Genomic DNA, 20,389 nt, shown 5'->3' on the forward strand with positions numbered 1-20,389 from the left:
ACCAACTGCACTTTGGGGGAAGTTGGTGGTAGCGATTCTCTGAAGAAACCGGTGAACGCTTAATTTAAACCAATGCCTCGGGGGCCACCGATGGGGATAAGCGCCACTCGATCGTGGAGATAGTTTTGACTCGGATACCTCACTGGTAAGGTCAAAGTAAAAGGTCAAGAGGTCACCATAGCCAACACTAGTAATGCCACAATCTCACCGTCACTTCATTCCTTCTCTTCCACTCACTCGATCCTGTCAGACTGTAAAGTCGAAAACTTCAGAGTCGCCTCTTCTAATGTTGTTGTTATCACCACCCGTCAGGCTCTGGGTCATTGCCGAGCTCTGGGTGACACTCCAACGGTGGCCTGCCCTCCTCCATCCCGCACACGCGTGTCTCACTCATCGCAACCTCCTTTCACCTGCCACATTATGTGCAGGGGATTCCAAGTTGCTTACCCGATCCTTCTTTGAAATTGTGAGCATCCCCTGTATGTGCAGGATGCTAGGACTGGTAAGGGTTTTTAAGATGTATATAAAACTAAAATTGAATATGGTCTCACCTGCAGTCAAAGCCTGGTCTTCCTTAACCTCACATTTTAAACCACACGGTGGCTCTGTGCTTCCACGGCTGAGCAAAGTTAGAAAATGAAAGGAAGACCAGCTTCATAACCAGAGCCCTTGGTGGCTTGCCACCCAAGCCACGTCATTCCACTAAACTAAACAGCTTTTTTATTTTACCAGGTAACGCACACTGAGCTATATAGCCGTTTTCAGAGGTGACCTGGCTACAAATGATAGCTCAACGAAGTGGCTCATAATGTGGAAATTTATAGCAACCAAATACTCTGAACGCGTGTTGATTCTAAATGCGGAGCATAAAACCGGAGGACCCAGATAAAAATCCAGCCGTTCCATGGGGACAACATGCAAACTCCAAATATACAGCAACCTACGAACTCCTGTATACCAGGCGAGGTAGTTAACATCTCACAACTGCGGTGCCCCACATAGACCGCACTAGTAGCAAGCAATATGGGAAGTAGGTCAATGCACATGGCAAAAGTAAATTGTAGCTGGGCGTCACATTTAATAAGCTGCATCAATTTGATACAATTTGAAGAGCTTGAGGGGTAGATCATCGACAAGGTTTTTTTTACAGTGCAATCTGGCTGTCGCTCAATGAAGCTGGTTGTAATTACTGGCGAAACGTCGTACTCAGATTGTAAATGTTGTGGCTTGGCTCTCCAACACACCGGTGTGCTGTACCAGTGACGAATTGGCATGTTCTGTTTACGTGACTACCCTTACTAGTTGGCTGTGTCGGGTGGTGGCCGGTTTTAACGACACATTTATATATTTACGCGATCTAACCAAAAAAACCTCTTATGGAAGACGTGCAGGCTTGTAAACAAAGCAATTGTACATTTTAAAACTGTGAAACTGCGAAGTTTGAGTCAACCAAAAGCACAATTAACAATTTTGGTGTAACGAAAATATAAGACAAGATGAAAAAATAGAGGTTTTACTCTTTCTGGCAATAAAAAAACAGGTGTTAACATGTTTAAAGACCAAACAGATACCTCTTTTGCGAGGTATCAATTTGTGGCTGCGCTTCAAAAAATATATTTACATTGCCGTGGAAACATGGCATGAGTGGCACCGTCTGGTTTCACAGATCACACGTGACCCCTCATTTCATACGATGGGCACAAGCTCCTTCCGCCTTACCCTCCAAATATACAGTTTGACGTTACGTATATAAAAGCTATATATAAACATATTGTAGATAAACAAAGACAAAGATTCCCCCTGTAAACGTTAACAGACTGTCGTTCTTCCCCCCCCCGCACCTCCGATTCGCTCCGTTGGCTGCGCACAGTGCGAAAGAAGTTCAACCTACATACATATGGGGCAAGTGCTACTAGGGAGCAGCTATGAATGTAGGCACAGCACGCATGGGCTTAGGTGGCAAATACCACACCCAGCCACGTTTCTGTCCCCAATGATGATGCTTACACACTGCACCAGATACTCATTTCAGGCTCAGTCAACCTAGGGGAGGCCCAGGACCTGTTCAGATATTCATCACCGATGTTGGCTGTGAACAGGAATCGAACTCGGGTTGCAGGGTTCATAGCGCAGTGCCCTAATCACTACACTACCACTCCCCACAAATATAGTCTATACGCATATACACACAAACATTACCAAAGACCAAGGTTTAAATTAGGAGCGATATGTGAACAGGACCTGCACAACCCCCGACCAACGCACACTCAGCAGTGTGTTAAGCATGGTCAAAATACCCCCAAACAGGCTTTCAACCAGCGGTGGATTAACACAGACAAAACAGTACTTAATTTTATTACAATAGAATGTTAAAACGTCCGTGTCATAACATTCTCTCCTGGCACGTAACAACATTCTCTCCCCATACATAACAACATTCTCTACCCACATTAAAGGAACCGCATGTAAGAATGAATACTTCTGATGTATTTGCGTTTCATGCTGTTGGTGTTGTGCTGCTCTGCCGAAGCTTGCATATCGTGTTGACATTTTTGTCTCCGAAGTTAACACAAGCAAATGGCTTGGCAAGAAATATCACAACAGCGTATATATGTTTGTAAACATATAATTGAGCGACAACAATGCAGTTGCTTTAATAAACTAAAACTAAGTAACTAAACTTTTTAATTTACCAGATAAGGCCCACTGAGCTATGTAGCTCTTTTTCAAAAGCGACCTGGCCACAAATTAAAGCTCAAACAAAGTGGCTTGTGATGTGTACATTTATAGCAGTCAAATGCTGTAAACGCACGTTGATTTTAAATGTGGAGGGAGAAAAAAATGCACAAACTCCAAATATACAGGCGTCAGGGTCGGGACTGATCCCACGACCTACTGCATACCTGGCGAAGTAGTTAACATCTCACAACTGCGTCACTCTCTTGCTACTGCGCTATCAAACGCTTATTCAGCATCAAGTACAATCGCAGTAATTGAGCCACGTGGGGCGTGAACGTGTACACAATTATGCCAGAGTCATTAAAAGTGCCCCAACAGCACTTTAAAAGATTTGCAAAGGTGGTAATGGGGGGGGGGTAATGGGCTCATTATACAGATGGCTGCCGCTGTGGTTTGCCAATCTTTCCCCCGCCCCGCACCACCAATGAGCACAGTTGGGCAATGTCCGATGCGAAAGAAGTTCAACAGACGTACGTACAACCTACTCGGATTCACAGCACGTCGACCCTCTCTGGGGAGTCGCGCGCTCGTTACGAGTTGACAGTCTCGCGGGGGGACTCCACACCAAAAAGACCCCACATGAAAATAAATCCGTGAGGTTTTTTGTTACTTATTTTGACTTATTCCAGCTCTGTGGAAAAACAGGTCCCTGCAGGGTGGGCTGGTAGGACAAGTCTCTGCGCTGTCTATTGCTGATTTTACACCCAACAGCATGAGATTTCACTTCGTTAAAGTATTGAAAGGGGACGGACGGACACATTAATCTATTGCAGGCTGGTACACTCAGTTTACAACTTCGTTCCTACCAGTAAAAACCGATTGCAATGATTGACACGTGATGAACACCGTTTGCGAGCATATACAGGTGTGGCCCCTTGTTTTGTATGTACGTATGCTGGACTTCTTCCCCATCGTAAGTAGCCAACCGTGCTGATCGTGTGCATAAAGAAGCGAAGGAAATTGGATCCACTCTGATGATAGCACGGTTGGCTACGTACGGTGCGAAAAAAGTTCAACGCACATACATACGACATCTCCTAGGGTAATTTTCTTAGAGTGCTGCAGAGCTAGCTACAAGAGTGCTGCGTGTGCATGTCTTGGTCTCGTGATATGACGCTGGTACCACAATTGGAAATAAATTGGAGGGAGTTGTACCTTAAATTGATATGATGGGTGCACGGTAGAATACCAACATCGTGAAACCCACAAAGCCAGCAGAAAGGCCTTGTATCACCCTGAGGGATGACCCCAGAAGAGACACTGACACACACATCGATTTTATAAGGGGATTTATTAACCACTACAGCAAAGGGTGGGCAGGGGTGTGGGTGTCATGAGCTGTTCTACGAAGTTTTTAGTCCCCCCCCCATCTACCGCCATCGGTGTGTCCGAGAGGACATCGGTGTGTCCGTGAGGACATCACGCTCTCCCGTGTACCGTACTGCACGTCGCCGTTGTACGAGGTGCTCCAGCAAAGCGCGGGCAAAGCGTTCTTTGGTAACGCGCTCACCTACGGTGCCAGGTCGGACGCAATTCCTCCGCGTAAAACCTGGCCACGATAAACATTCTGCTGTTTATCGTGGCCAGGGAAAAAGGCTCCCCCCCCCCCCCCCCCACCGGGTGAAACGGGAAAGTCGATTCGACTGGAGGAGACTCCAGCGTGGCGCACAGCACGCGCTTCTGAATAGATTGCTGCTGGTCTGTGCAAAGCGATGGTCTCCTCGCCGTCAATTCTGCGGAGGGATTTTACTTGGCGATGTTGCAAATAACATCAATGTTCAGTTTAACACGTGGGAGCCTTTCGTGACCAGTGTTATCCATCGTAGAGGTTTTTTTTGGATTAGATCTCGTAAATGTAAATGTGTCGTTAAAAACCCGACACCGCCCGACATTGCCAATTAGTACGCTTTGTCAAGTAAACAAAACACGCCAATTCGTGACTAGTTCGGCACATCGGTGTGTTGCAAAGTTGTAAATGTTGTGGGTTTAACTCTACTGGACATCTGTGAAAAAGAGCATATAGCTAATCGGATTCCTCCAGAATTAATAAATATTCAGGTTTTGATTTAAAGCTTTCGTGACTGCAGTAATTCATATTCTTAGTTTTTTCGGTAAAGTCACGTTGAAGAGAAACAACAAAATAACAAAATATATATAAAACAATAAAAAATTCTCACGACGTTTCGACCATAACTCAAACGGTCATCATCAGGTGATGATGACCATAACTCAAACGGTCATCATCAGGTGATGATGACCGTTTGAGTTATGGTCGAAACGTCGTGAGAATTTTTTATTGTTTTATATATATATTTTGTTATTTTGTTGTTTCTCTTCAACGTGACTTTACCGAAAAAACTAAGAATATGAAATATTCAGGTGTTTTGTTTTACGTGACAAACCTTACTAATTGGCTGTGTCATGTGGTGGCAGGTTTTAAGACGAGTTTATGCTTGATTTGAAGCTTTCGTGACTGCAGTAATTACTCTTCGGTTCTTTCGGTAAAGTCACGGAAACTTTACCGAAAGAACGAAGGAGTGACAAGTTTCTATTTATGCAATCGAATCCCACAAAAAAACTCTATTATGGATAATATCGATACTGCTAACCCTGGTAATTTCTCCAAAAGTGTGTTTCAGATGTACTTCGTCGATGTCATGGTCAAATTGACCACTCTACTAGCGTCATAATAAAATATATATAAAGATGGGTTCATATCACATAATGCATCTAAATTACCATGAGAAATCGTACGTAAAGCTCACGGTGTCCTATTCACAATACATTTATTGATGCACCGAATACCAGCTCCACATTTGGCTCCATCCAAAAGCCAGCCTTCTTTGTAATGTTCAGCTCATGCTCAATAATAAATAAAACAAACAAAAACTAAAATCTGGACCTTCAAACTGTGCGAGGATTTTGACCACGTTGGCCGTGGTGGTCACATAACCACCACCGCCAACACCACTATCAAGCTACGAAGAGTGGAGGGCATATGGTCAAGTGTGCACATGATCACGTGCAGCCTGGGCTTGAAGGACAAGGCCTGGGACATTGCGGTTGGGGGGGGGGTTGGGGTGGTGGCTGTGGGAGGGCATAGCAGCATCAGGACAAGGCTTCGTGACGCAGCTACCCATCCCGTGACACACACCACCACCCAACCCTCCACTCCACCATGAGCATGCGGGCGAGAGGCAGAAAGACAGACAGTGACAGGGAGGGGAGGGTGAAAGACTGTTACAGATGGCTCCAGGGAGAGAGACAGAGGGAGGGAGGCGGACAGTGAAAGGTCACCCGATAGTGAGACAGAGGGCAAGGCAGGGTGGTGGATTGTGGGGCGGCAGGGTGTGGGATGAGGGGGTGGCAGTGTAAGGGACAGCCCTAGTAGGGTGTACACGTTCCTTAAAACTCTACATTGAAAACTCAATAATTTTTCAACTAATAAAAACGTGTCTAGCAATATTATTCATTTTAAATTCAATGTAAAACTCACATTTTCAAAACCACCAAACGGAAATGAACAACATTACATTTACCCAAACTTAACTATCAAGCCCCCTTGTTGTTGTGGTTTGTTTAGAAATCTTGTAATGGACTTGCCAAGTTAGGGCACGCCACGAACTGGCCACCGCTGATCTAAATCACGGTGTACGAGGGTGATCCAAGGTTAACATTCACCGTCAGTCTTATAAATTAGTGAAGCGAAGTGAAGCAAATGAAAATATTGTTCTTCAAGGTGTTTCTCTGCTAGTCATAAGTGTGTCCCATCGGTGTCGACATGCACTCATGGCAGAATACGTAAGAATGTGAAGGACGTGATGGCACGGCATTGAGAAGAAGAGGGCATATGGGGGGGGGGGGGGGGTGCCACTTGTCAGGGTCAATATCTACGAGTGTATTTGTGTGCTCACGCGAGCAATTTGTGCACGGGCATTCATTCATGTGCACGCCGATGCGTCTGCCGTGTGTGTGCACTTACAATACACTTGTGTGTGTGTGCGTGTGTAAGCCACTGTCAAAACAAGCATTGTAATAAGGAGAGCAATTCATGCGGGAGAAAACCGGAGCACCTGGGGAAAACCCACGCATGCAATGGGGCAACACAGGAGAGACAGATGATCTTAGTCCGCACTTTGCTGGAACACCCTATCCTGGCAAGTCATGACATGGCACCTAGACGCCCATGAGAAGGGAGGTTGACAACATTTGTAAGATCCACCAACAACTTGCCTCCACAGGGCTGAATTTAATGCCTCGACGTCTCTCTCCACGTCGTGCTGGGAACTTCTTTAGGAACTGACCTGAAGAAGAACTGAAAAAGCTCCCTGTAATGTGCAATTTAAAAAAAACGATGAACTATTTGAATTGTACCGGAGCTATAGAGCTCATATTCAGAAGCGACCTGGCCGCAAATGATAGCCCAATGAAGGGACTTATCACGTGGACATTTATAGCGGCCAAACACTCTCAACGCATGTTGATTCTAATTGTGGAGGGAAAGACTTTGGAGGACCCAGAGAAAAACCCACGAGGGTCACGGGGAGAACATGCAAACTCCGGATATACAGGCGTCGGGGCCGGGATCGAACCCACGAGCTCCTGTACGCCAGGCGAGGTAGTTAACATCTCGCCGCCGCCGCGGCGGCGCACTAAATGTTGCGCCGCGTGTTGTTCAGCATGGTGGCCCACCGCCACGCCGAACAAACACGCAGCACAACCCTACAGCTCGCCGGTGAGCTACGGAAGCAGCACAAACGCGGCATGAGGTCAGCGTCCCTCGCGAGGGGGCGCACACACACACAAACACTGGGGGGGGAGGGCGGCTCTGTTCGCCGTCACTCACCTGTGACGCATGCGGACCGAGCCTCCATCCACCTGTCCGGCGGGCTGGGACATCTTGTTGCGCTCCACGTGCTCCGTGTACGCCTGGATGATCTGCCCGCGAAACAAAGACAAAGATCCCCCGGATAGCCTTGACATACATTTGGGGCAAGTGCTGTTAGCGAGTAGGTACCGATGAAGGCCGGCACACGAGGGGATGGATGGCCCAGCGCTACGAGGCTCCCACAAAGCCGTGCGCGGGAGGGCGTGGCACATTTCAGCGCCAGCTATCAGAGCTTGGTCGTGTGGCTACGATTCTCTGCAGTGAGTACAATGTCTTTAAAAAAACAACGCCATGCCTTTGTCTCCCCAGTGGCGTCGTTTGACACACCGCACCAGGTACTCATTTAGGGAGGCCCAGGACCGTGAATGGGAACCGAACTCAGGCCGCCAGACTTGTAGCAAAGGGGTGCCAACCGCTACACCACCGCTCCCCACTGCACAGACGTGCCCACGTGCACAGCACCAGCAGCAATCTGTCGGCTCTATCGCCTGATTTAGAAAGCTCTGATGGGGAGCGTTCATCACAAGACGGTTCAGCGGCCAGAGTGGCTCAGCGGCAGAGCGAGGAGCTGCTCGCAATTGGAAGGTTGCGAGTTCAAATCCCGGTTGGTGGGGGGGTGACTTCACCCATCATGGCTCCTGTATTGATAAAAAAAAAACATTTGTACGACGTTTTGAGCAAATCAAGCGGTTGGTCCAATGTTTGACTCGTCCCTACCAAGGACGCGTTTGTTGTCCTTACCCCGCACCTCCGATTAGGGCGACTGGCTATGTACGGTGTGAAAGAAGTTCAACGTACATACATACAGAGGAATGCAGAATTCCACCACTGGCTCATGGCTGGAACCAGGAGAAAAACGCCACCTCGTTGCTCTTTTGAGCAGGAAATCACGCCGACTTCAGACGACAAACAAAACGATGTTTGATATCTTCAACGGACACGGGAGATCATTGTCTGTAAACAAACTTTTATAAACACTTTAAGACTGTTACATGTTGTACAGTTAGGAATAATGATCACAGCGAATGTGTTTTTGTTTATGTGGGCTTACATTACAAGGCAGCAGTGGAAACAATTGCATAATTGACTACTCCCTTAACCCTTTTCCAGTTCCGATGTCGTACGTAATCAGTTTTTTCTCCAATTCCATTCCGATGATGTACGTGTTGATCATCAAAACGAAACCGAAAGAATAAAATAAAATAACTTTATCGGTATCGAGGTTTCTTCAAGGCCATGCGGGAGGGTGGGTGGCACAGTTTGGCGCCAGCTATCACAGAGTGCGGTCGTGTCGCTACAGTTGCATGCGGTGAGTACAATGTCTTTAAAAACAATGGCGCTACTCCGGTCAAAATAAAATTAAAGCCGAGCTGCTTGCGTGCGTTCCGAGATTCAGAGGTGGATGGGACAACCCCCGCTGCAACTTGCAGACGTCTTGAAATGGGCAAGGGTTAAATGGTTTCAGAGGCAAGCAAGATGGGGAGACGAGGAGGGCTAGCCAACTCTTGAACATCTTAAAAGCGGGCAATGTGTCCTGCGTTCATTCGATTAATTCGTGATAACAAATGAAAGTTGTTGTTGTTGTTGCTGCTGCTGCCAAGCTAAGAAGACCGCTCTAAGTTTTGACCGGTGGCCAAGCGTGCCTCCTGCCTCCGGATCGCACGCCATCGCGGACGGACTCGCTGTGCGGGCTGCGGCTAAACGCCGGTTGGCTCATCGGTCGTCCGACGGATTCCCTGGGGGGGTTGGGCGATACCCTGGCGGATGTGAATAGCGGATGGACAAGAGGTGATGAAGGTGACAGAAGAAGCGGTCTCTGGCCTGTAAAGTGGGGGGGGGGGGGCTAGGGGCAGGGCGAGAAAGGCACAGGCAATGGCACCTCTGTGTATCTGTGACGCAGCGCGGAGTATTCCTTCTTCAGCTCCGCCTCCCGATCCTCGAGCCGTGAGACTGCAGACCACACACCAAAGCAGTCCCACCGGGCACAGCCTTGTTTATGGACCCATACTCTTTGGTTCTTTCGGTAAAGCCACGCAGGTACGACGGGACGCTTGTTGTGTTGCGCCCGAAACGTCGGGATTTATTTTATTTTATTTTATACCTACTACGTGACTTTACCGAAAGAACCAAAGAGTATGGATTCCTGCAGTCAAGAAAGCTTCAAATCAAGATTGTTTACGGGCCGTTGGGACAGAATTCGGTTATGCAACAGGCACCTATTTAGGCAGAGACCCGAGGTGATGGTGTGGTCAAAGCCACGCCTGGCGCTAATGTTTACACACTGCAACTGGTTGCTCGTTTAAAGGGCCCGATTTCATCCAAGGTATGAGGTTCAGCACCTGAGCAAATATCACTCGCCACTGATGATAGCTGTGGCCGGGAGTTTGAACCGAGGTTGGCCGGGTTCATGGCGCAGTGCGCTAACCACTGCGCCACCGCTCCCATTGCAGTATGCAGGACTACGATAATGCCACGCACCTTTCCTGCCAAAGTAAATGCTCACTAGTAGCACTTGCCTTTGCCAACATGGAGGAGGCCTTCTGTTGGATCCCCGGTCAACCTTTGCCAAGCACAAGGTCGCATTTTCTCCTCTGCTGCCCCCACAATTTGTAACTCCATCCCCTCCCCACCCGTCAATGCTTTCAACTCCCTGCACATAATGAAGTCCAAGCATAAGACCGTTCTTCTTTACTCTGCCTATGACTGCCTGCCTTCCTCTTTATGAAAAAAATATTTCCACTGCTTCTATGCAGCGTCTCGAGACACAAGTCGTATTGATGCGCTGTAATAAATCCACACTGTGCTGTGATTATACAAAGTTGGAGCCTCCGTGAGAGTGCTCCCACGTAGGAAGCTGCACTCACTCTGGTCCAAGTAGAACTTGGAGCGGATCTCCAACTGCTTGAGCTGCAGTTCCAGCGTCTCAACTTTCCCCAGGAGGGTGTTGCGATCCTGCTCCAGGGCATCTTCATACTCGATGTACTTCTGCACGCCCAACCAACAAAGGCACCACATGCGGCATCAACACAGCTCACCCACCAACCCACCAACCCATCAACCCAACAACCCACTAAACAACCAACCCACCAACACACCAACCCAAAAACCCACCAAACCACCAACCCTCCAACTCAACAATCCACCAACTCACTCTGGCCACGTTTTGAAATAAATTATTTTATTCATGAAAAAAACACAAATGTAATATATATCGTAGCAATAAATGGTGGTATAAATGATTTTGCCTCTATATAAAATGTACACCCATCTGGGGGTATTGTGTTTGACCATACTACACCATGATGGTAATTCGGGGGGTGAGGGACAGGACTGGTTCAGATATCACTCACCACTGATGTTGGCTGTGGCGAGGGATCTAATTCAGGTGACCGTGTTCATTTCCAAATGCTCTATCCACTGGAGCAACGATTATGTATGTATGTTGAACTTCTTTCGCACCGTACGTATCCAACCGTACCTATTTGTATTTATTTCATCTTTACATTCAGAGACGAACAAAAGTCTATGTTACCATCCATAATACACGAATAATACATCGACGATTACAAACCTTATCTACAGTGTTATTGTAAAACAAAACACCAAGTATTCTGTGGTCTTTCGGTAAAGCAACGTAGATAGATAACGAAAGACCCAAAGAACATGAATTCCTGCAGTCACGAAAGCTTTAAGTCAAGATTTAAAACACCAACTATCTATGCCAATTTGAATTAATTCCACGAGTGGTTTTGTAACAAAGGGGGCAGAGCATTTGCCACCGAGTCACAAAACGTTCAACAACTTCAAATCCGCAGGTGACTGAGACGGAGGTCAACGTGTCTGTGACCGAGTCCGATAAGTCAATACTTTCAATTCCCATTGCAGCCCAGCGACTTCCATGGGGCATCCTCAAAGTCGACTGCGGTAAATGTTATGTAAAGTAGATGCAAAATCATCTCATTGAATAAGGCTAGTGCACACCAGTGTCACAGCCCCAAAAATGCATCCAGTGAAAAATAACCGATTACCTAATGGTATAAATAACCGTGCTCACTTAATTTATGTTTTCCTTTCCAGCCGTCCTTGCAGGCCAACGGACTGCAATCGGTCTTCACCTGGATTACGAAGGCTGCCCTCTACAGTACACGCACCGCATTCACAACCACTGCACCACACCGGTAAAGTGGGTGTCCACTCAGGAACTAAACTAACACGAAACTAGTTTTTTTTTTCCAGTAAAGTCACTTAGGTACTTTACCGAAAGAACCAAAGAGTATGGATCTCTGCAGTCACGAAAACTTCAAATCTAGATTAGTTTTTTTATTTTACCAGCTAAGGCCCACTGAGATATACAGCTCTATTTCATAAGTGATCTAGCTATTACAAATGATAGCTCAACGAAGTGGCTTATCATCACGTGGAAATTTGTCAGCCAAAATACTCTAAATATACGTTGATTCTAAATCCACACGACCATGGGGAGAGAGAGAGAGACGCAAACTCCATATGTACAGCAGGCATCAGCAGGATCAGAAACGAACCCACGGCGTCCTCCATACCATGCGAGGGAGTTAGCATCACACCAATGCGGAGCCCCTTTTAAATTAGATTCCTAATAAAATAATTTTCACAAAAGACTTATTAGTTTTTTTACACAGCACCTCCGGATAAATGCTTTGAGCTCGACCTTGAATTGCGGAAATGCTTTTGCTGCAATTCTTCGATGAACTGAATTCCGTGGTCGGTCTCGCCGACGCCGGTTTTTAGATGAATGCCTTCAAACAATCGCAGTTGGCGTTTTTTTTCATAACCGTCTTGAGAAACGTTGCGAAGCCAAATATTTTAGATTCTCACATGTTCTGGGGCGCAAGCAAGTTGTTTTGTTGTATGTTTTATATATATAAATAATATAAGACAAAAAAGGCTGTCAGCTTGCACACCATGTGATCTGTAGCCTTCTCGCGTGTGTTTTGAAACACGGCACAAAGAACAGTGTGGTCTCTTCCGTGTGATCCATGTGCACGGCAGACACAAACGCAACCAACAGGCAATGAAATGCGGGAATGAAACCGAGATGGACATTCAACAAAGAGTCAACTCGAGGCACTGTAGAATTTCCCTGCAACGCAGGTGGGTCCAAAGGTATACAAAAGGCCTCTACCGAATGGTGTATGATCGCTCGTAAAACAAGACATTATAGTACAACGCGATGGCAATTCACTACAAATGACACAATCACAACTGTCATTTAACCCCGGGGCTGGTACTTGCTACGAACTTTGCAACTGCTCTACGCCTTGTAGGAATGTTTATTTTTTCACGTTCATTGATCTCCATTTGGCCTCTTCGCAGCGCGCCCCGTGGTCATCTCTGTAGCTCCGCAGGGGTAAGGCAAGGCCTCAGATTGGAACCCCTGTTTTTACACCATTCCATCGGTAAGCAAACATTTTCCCCGGAAAGCCACTGGAACTATTCGGAAAGCCACTGGGGAGCTATGCACGTTTGAAGCTAAATTGAAAAATAATTTGTTTAGATATTAATTTTGTGTTAAGTTTGTTGTCTTTCCCCCCCCCCCCCCCCCAACAACACATACAATTAGTACGGTTGGCAATGTATGGTGCAAAAGAAGTTTAACATACATAGAGAACAAAAGGTAAAAGTGCAGAACTGAAATTATTTATTCAAGGCCACTGCTGCCATCATGGCCTCCACTAGAGGATGCTCTACATAGCCACTCAAAGTCGTTGTTGTTTGGGTCCGTTAAATATTGTTGGTGCTATAAATTCCATTTTCATTTTAAACTAAACTATAAACTATATTTTATTTTACCAGGTAATACACACTGAGCTAGATTGCTCTTTTTTACAGAAGCGGTTAGGCCACAAATGATAGCTCAACGAAGTGGCTTATCACGTGGAACTTTAAATCAGCCAAACACTCTAAATGCGTGTTTCTAAATGTGGAGGGAAAAACCGGAGGACCCGGAGAAAAATCCAAGCAACCATGGGGTGAGAGAGATATACAAACTCCAAATGTACAGGCGCTCAGGTTCAGGATCGAGCTCACGACCTCCTGCATACCAGGCGAGGGAGATAACATCTCGCCACCGCTTTGTCAGTGCACTGCCAGTGGTTGTTTCATGATACATTATCATGCTGGTTGATGCAGATGGGTTCAGGAGGGCCCAGGACCAGTTCATTTATCGCCATGGCCGGGAATCGAACTGACTTTCTTAATAGCACAGTGCCCTGATCACCGTGCCACCCGTCCACCCAGTCAACATATTTACTTGGCATTCCACTTTTTTTATATTGCTAATTTCTGGATGCTGCCACAACGTTATGACCCGCACACTGGACTTTAAATTCACATGTTGCCGGTTCGATTTCTGAGTTTGGCAGTTGAAACAGTGGTGCAAGTTTATTAAGTCCTCCCACCTGTCCACCCAGCAGTATAAATGGGTCGACCGGAGTTAGTCGATCACCAGGTCACGTGTGTGGGGGGGGGGGTAATGTGGAAGAATAGGCCAAATACCCTCTTGTGGGCTTCTCGAGAGCTCCCTGTAGTGATGGCCCTTCTGCCAGCCAGTAGCATTCCAATTTTTATTTAGAATCCTTATGCAGACTGGAGGAATCGAATGAGCCGTAAAGCTCTTTTAGGCAGATGTCTGGCAGCATTGGCAAGGGATTGCAGGGCTGCACCTTGCCCGTTACATATATTCGTCATTCGTCGGCAACTTTGCATTTTTCCGTTGCCTTGAAGGAAACGATTGTGGGAGGGTTGTCAATTTAGTTAATGGCCGCCGCTTGTGGTTGCCTTGCAGGAGGGACAGGCCCAAGTCTCTGCGGCTCTTCCTGCTCCCGGGCCCGGAGCCATCCCCGTCCGTGCCCGTGGCTCGTGGTTGTTTGGGTCCGTTAAATATTGTTGGTGTTATAAATTGCATTTTCATTTTAAACTAAACTATAAACTATGTTTTATTTTACCAAGTAATACTCACCGAGCTATATTGCTCTTTTTTACAGAAGTGGTTAGGCCACAAATTATAGCTCAACGAAGTGGCTTATCACGTGGAACTTTATATCAACCAAACACTCGAAGCGCATGTTTTTACATGTGGAGGGAAAAACTGGAGGACCCGGAGAAAAATCCACGCGACCACGGGGAAAGAGACATACAAACTCCAAATATACAGCAGGCGTCAGGGTCGGGATCGAACCACGACCTCCTGCATATCAAGTGCCACCTGACAAACATCTTGGGAGAGACAGTCGCAGAACAGCGAGTTTAAACCAAACAAATGGTTATTGTCATGAATAAAAGGCTGTATGGCCGACATCAAACACTGCCACTGACAACGTGTCTGTTGCAGCCCCCGTCGTAACCGAAGCTAACAAAGATTTCATGATGAATGTTAAGATGTTGCCCGTTGCCTAAAAATGGCTGCGGGATATTTCGTGAAACAAACCATTATTTTTTTCCTTGTACGGGCCATTACGAAAAAAAATCCGTAGCGAAACATCGCCATATAATGGACTCGTGCCCGACATGCACGAGTCCATTAATAAACATTATGCCAGAGTGCAACGCTGGGGCGAATATCTCTTTGGCAGGGGTACTTACGGATGTCTATCTCCATCATTGCTATATAGTTTATTTGTCTTTCCTTAGCCTTGGTCACTTTGTTGCACCAGGTCAATACAGGTAGTCCCCGACTTACGATGGAGAAGCGTTACGACGACCCCATCGTAAGTCGAAAATATCGTAAGTCGAAGATGGCCTAGCCCTACCCAGGAGTCTTAAAGAATGGTGATAAGTTAGTAAAACAGAGCAATTTACAGTACCGTACTGTATAAACTATATACTGTATGTATTTATTCATTACAATACTGTATTGCACAGTAAAATTTAAAGTAAAAAAAGAAGGTAAATTCTTAGCCTACCTATATGAACTGCAATTTAATAGAAGGATTGTTTCCTGAAAAAACTTATCTGCTATAAAAAAAAAACTTTTAACATGCATTGAACGTATGTATTGTATCGTGGTAACCTTAAAATGAAATCGCTAAAGCTACGTACCATACATGCATTGAACGTATCGTAACGTATTCTAGTGTACTCACCAAGATCCTTCCCGTCGTCTGCATACTTGAACGATGTTAGGTTGTTGATGGCTACATTAACTTAGTTTTCGGAAGAAGAGGATGGCGATGATAAAGTTACAGTATCGTACCTCGTAGTACGCTGCTGCATTTGCCTGCCGCGCGAAATTACAAATATTTTACAATTTTGTCATATCACTATCGTAAGATCGAAATATCGTAAGTTGGGGACTACCTGTGTCATAAGTTGGGGACTACCTGTATTGCAAATGAGACTCTTCCTGGGGTCTCGCAGAGTTCTCACCGGGTTATAAATGTGAAACTAACAACTAAACGGAACTTATTTATTTTACCAGGTAAAGCTCACGGAGCTACATAGCTCTTTTTCAGAAGCGACCTGACCACAAATGATAGCTCAACCAAGTAGCTGGCCATGTGGAAATTAATTGTAGCCAAATATGCTGAATGCAAGTTGTTGATTAAAAATGTGGAGGGTTGGAAAAATGGAGGATCCGGAGAAAATTCCACACGACCACGGGGAGAACATACACACTCCAAATATGCTGCCGTCAAGGATCAGATCATAGTTCCATGGTTCCATTTATTTGGTATAGCCCTGTGAGCCATTCGGCTCTTGAATCGGGTGCAACCGCAACACACAAAAAAACAAAAACATCTTAAAGTGACTATGCGACTGTGCAAACAGAAAATCCAGGAAAAAAACATCAAAATATTCCTGAAATAGCACCGTACACCAACGCTGTGTGCAAAAATCCCAGTGGGATGCAAGTCAAACAACAACAACAACAACAAGAAAACTTAGATTAAGTCTACCTCCATACTACAATAAACAAAAACATGGCCAAACCAAAAAACTTTTCGAAATCACCAAAATAAAGCCATAAATGCAATGTAACAGTGATCATAGGGACTGTGACCGAATTTTTTTACAATAAACTACATAAATAACATGTAACACCAAACCCTATAGCCATAGCTGGCTGCATGAGTCACTCCACAACAACAGGAGCATTAGTCGGAGTATCACATTTTTCAATGCACCTTTAAGATCAGCACACTAAATCAAAATACAGTTAATACTTTGCAGCGGTCATTCGGAGCGAAACATTTTATTTTATTTTAGGCCACTGAATAGCAGTGGCAGCTAGGGGTGTACAACTCCTCTAGAGCAGTTTTGAGTGAAGATCTCATAGGTAGTGATTCAAGTTGCAGTTTATTAGATCGAACCCACGACCTCCTGAATAACAGGCGAGGTAGTCACCATCTCGTGTAAAATTTGCACCGCCACCTCTCCGTGTCCCCCCCCCCCCCCACCATGTGATGATGAAATCTCATGATTAAGTGTCACGATTCGATTCCACAAATCATTTTTTAAACACCGTGGTGGGTGCCATGGTGGCGAGATATTACCACCCTCGCCTTGAATGCAGGAGGTCGTGGGTGTGATCCCGACCCTGACGATGCCTGTATATTTGTAGATTGCACGTTCTCCCTGTGGTTCTCCGGTTGTTCCCTCCACATTTAGAATCAACATCGTGCGTTTAGAGTATTTTGCTGCTACACATGTCGACATGATAAGGCACTTTTTTGAGCTATCATTTGTGGCCAGGTTACTTCTGAAAAACCGCTATTTAAGTCAGTCTGCCTTACCTGATAAAATAATCGCTTAAAAATGGTTTAGTTTTAAAATATAGAGGCCTCCACAGCAGATGTCGCATGAAACCATTACATGCAATGTAAACGAATTAACACATCAATTCTCAGACGTAAGATTTGAAAGCACGCATTGCAAGCTTTAAAAAAATGCAATGTTTTTGTTAACAAGTTGAGCTGCAGCTTTTTTTTAGAGGGTTTGTGCTGCCGTACACACTCAAATGGCTATTATTTACAAATGCCATCAGTATTTTCCAAGTCCACACTACCCCACGCAGTGTGTTTTGATAATTTTCCACTGAATTTATGATGCGTGCAGCAGCCACAATGAATCAAAACTAAAGGCTGGTGAACTGCCAGATTAAAAAAAACACACACAACTGCAATCCTGAGATGCCCAAAATTAAACCTTACTTTGTAGGTTCTACAATTACTTACCAAATCACAAACATTAAATACCAATGTCCTCTCTGCACTACTTCAGTCTGGACTACCCACAAAGGCAGTCCCCCACTGGACAGAGCGCAAAGTGGTACAACTTCAAAGAGCAAAAGTGTCGTGGTAGAGATTTCTTTATATGCCCAATAGAAGTTGAAAAGGTCATCCCCATCAGTCGCTTTTATTGAGCAGATATAAAAAACTTGCAGCACCAAAACTTTTCCCACACAAAGGTCATAAATATAAGTGAATCGCCGTGGGTGGGTTGGCGTCCAAGATCTAACCCAATGCAGACATTACAATGAGGATCCCGAAGGTTTTAAACACCGGTCCGAGACCAAGTCCATCCAAGCTGCATGCAGTCATTTTCACGCGCTCGGTGGCAAAGTGGACATGCTGTATTCAAGTCAGGTCAAATTACCTCTCCATACTCAAATATCAACATGACGAAGCCTCCCATTCAATCGGGCCACTGTTAATCTTCCACAATGTGGTACCTATTTTATTGATTCCAGAAGAGATGATGGGGTTGAGATGACCCACAAACTAGAAATTGAATTCGCAACCTCCTGACTATGAGGCGAGAAATCTGTCACAAAACCCTTCCTCTACTTGAATAACACTGCTACATATATGCATCACAACGTACCAAATAAAGAGATCATTACTGCTGTGTTTAAACGTCCTTGACGAGGAGTCCGAAAGCCATATTGAAGAGAGTTGTTGTTTAACAATATTTAATGCATGCATAGGTTACATCAGAGGATATTATATTAGGTAAACAAAAATTGCTTTTTTTAAACTATGAATGATGAATGTTAAGCATGGGTGGAATGTGAACTAAGAAAGTTTTGAGGTCAGCAGAGAAAGCAGATGGGTCCCTGGGGCAGACTGGGCACCGCGTTGTCTATGAGATGTTCACTACCTCGCCTAGTATACAGGAGGTCGTGGCTTCGATCCCGACCCTGATGCCTTGCTAGTTTGCATGCTCTCCCCATGGTCACGTGCATTTTCCTCCGAGTCCTCCGGATTTTTCCCTCCACATTTAGAAACATGCATTTAGAGATCTTGGCTGATATAAATATCCACATGATAAGCCGCTTCGCTGAGCTTTCATTTGTGGCCAGGTCGCTTCTATATAGATCAGTGGCCCCCATTTCGTAAAATAAATATAGTTTAGTTTGTTATTTACACCAGACGTCGAAATCAGGCAGTATGTATGTTGAACTTCGTTCACACCATGTGTAGCCAACCGCGCTAATCGGAGGTGCGAATCAGTCATGAGCAAACGAGTGCAGCCAGCTCGTTATGCATTATAAATGACAACATTTATAATTGTAAAAGTCTCCTTCTCAGGGCGCTTAGATTAAACTCCCTGGGAATCAGTCAACCCACAAGCTAAGCGTATTCATGCTTCAAAATGTATTACGTTACTTCATCCATGAGTTGACTCGGTGATTCACAGAGCCATTGCTCTGCCCCATGTCAGAGGAGCGATCCAGCCTATTAGGATCCTGGGAACATTTATTAAATTAGATGGGAATTGTATGGAATACATAATCGCTAATTCACAACATTTATGATCCACAATGTATTTATGCATGCAATAATACCTTTGTTACCATATATATGACATTGACAAGCGCTAACTGCTGCCAAGCGCGTGAGTTCGGTCACAGAGATCCGTTCATGCAGCTCATGTCCCATGTGCTAACGTGAGTGAGTGAGTTCGTGAGTGGGTGAGTCGGTGGCTGAGTTTTTTTTTAGCGGTTCGGTGAGAGGGTGGGTGGGTGGGTGAGAGGGTGGGTGGGCGAGAGGGTGGGTGGGCGAGAGGGTGGGTGGGTGGGCGATAGGGTGGGTGGGCGAGTGGGTGGGTGGGCGAGTGAAAGTAAGTGGGTGAGCTACGTCCCCATACTGTAACTTGGTTACAGTATTGGACATGCTGGATTGCATTTGATCAACAAGCCCTACCCAGTATCTGCTGAAGTTGAGAGAGGCTCTCCTTCAAAATCGAAATGTCACACTCATACTTTAGCAAATGCCATGGCACTTGCTAAGCATGCAGTTCAGCATACAATTACTCATGCACAAGTATTGCACAACTTTCAATTTTACATATTCTTTGGGTCTTTCGGTAAAGTCACGTAGATAGGTTCAAAGAAAATAACAAAAAGCTACGACGTTTCGATCGCAACACAGGCGGTCGTCTTCAGACTTTACCGAAAGTACCAAAAAATATTAATTCCTGCAGTCTCGAAAGCTTTAAGTCAAGATTTTAATTCTACGTTCAACAAGCAGGCGGTTTATGCATGACGGAGGGACAGCACGACACCTATCGCGTAACAGCACAAGTCGTGCGTGTGTTCAAACACGAGCGTGCAGGTGTAAACGCGCAGGCACATGCCCTCCACCAATATCCACATCACAAAACTTTGCACTTAATGCACGGTCTAAAATGCCACCGTCAGACGTCCCCCATCTGCAATAGAGCCCTCATCGCCCCAAATCTTGAGATACTTTCAAATGCTCACGATTCAAACCGCTAACCAAT

General features: G+C 45.5%; 1 protein-coding gene across 4 annotated transcripts in view; it reads right to left on the reverse strand.

The window, feature by feature from the left end:
* LOC116949761 (C-Jun-amino-terminal kinase-interacting protein 4-like) overlaps nucleotides 1-20,389 on the reverse strand; it is a 96,213-nt gene that overhangs the window by 60,742 nt on the left and 15,082 nt on the right. For all 4 annotated transcript variants that reach the window (XM_076072290.1, XM_032967409.2, XM_032967408.2 and 1 more), the window contains exons 2-4: nucleotides 10,492-10,612; nucleotides 9,507-9,577; nucleotides 7,586-7,677 (exon numbers count right to left, since the gene is read on the reverse strand). In XM_076072290.1, the coding sequence (XP_075928405.1) occupies nucleotides 7,586-7,677; nucleotides 9,507-9,577; nucleotides 10,492-10,612 (284 nt within the window). The remainder of the gene's footprint in view (nucleotides 1-7,585; nucleotides 7,678-9,506; nucleotides 9,578-10,491; nucleotides 10,613-20,389) is intronic.

Source organism: Petromyzon marinus, chromosome 37 (genome assembly GCF_048934315.1).
Source record: "Petromyzon marinus isolate PM22_M1 ecotype Great Lakes invasive population chromosome 37, UKy_Petmar_22M1.pri1.0, whole genome shotgun sequence".
Taxonomy (NCBI): Eukaryota; Metazoa; Chordata; class Hyperoartia; order Petromyzontiformes; family Petromyzontidae; genus Petromyzon; species Petromyzon marinus.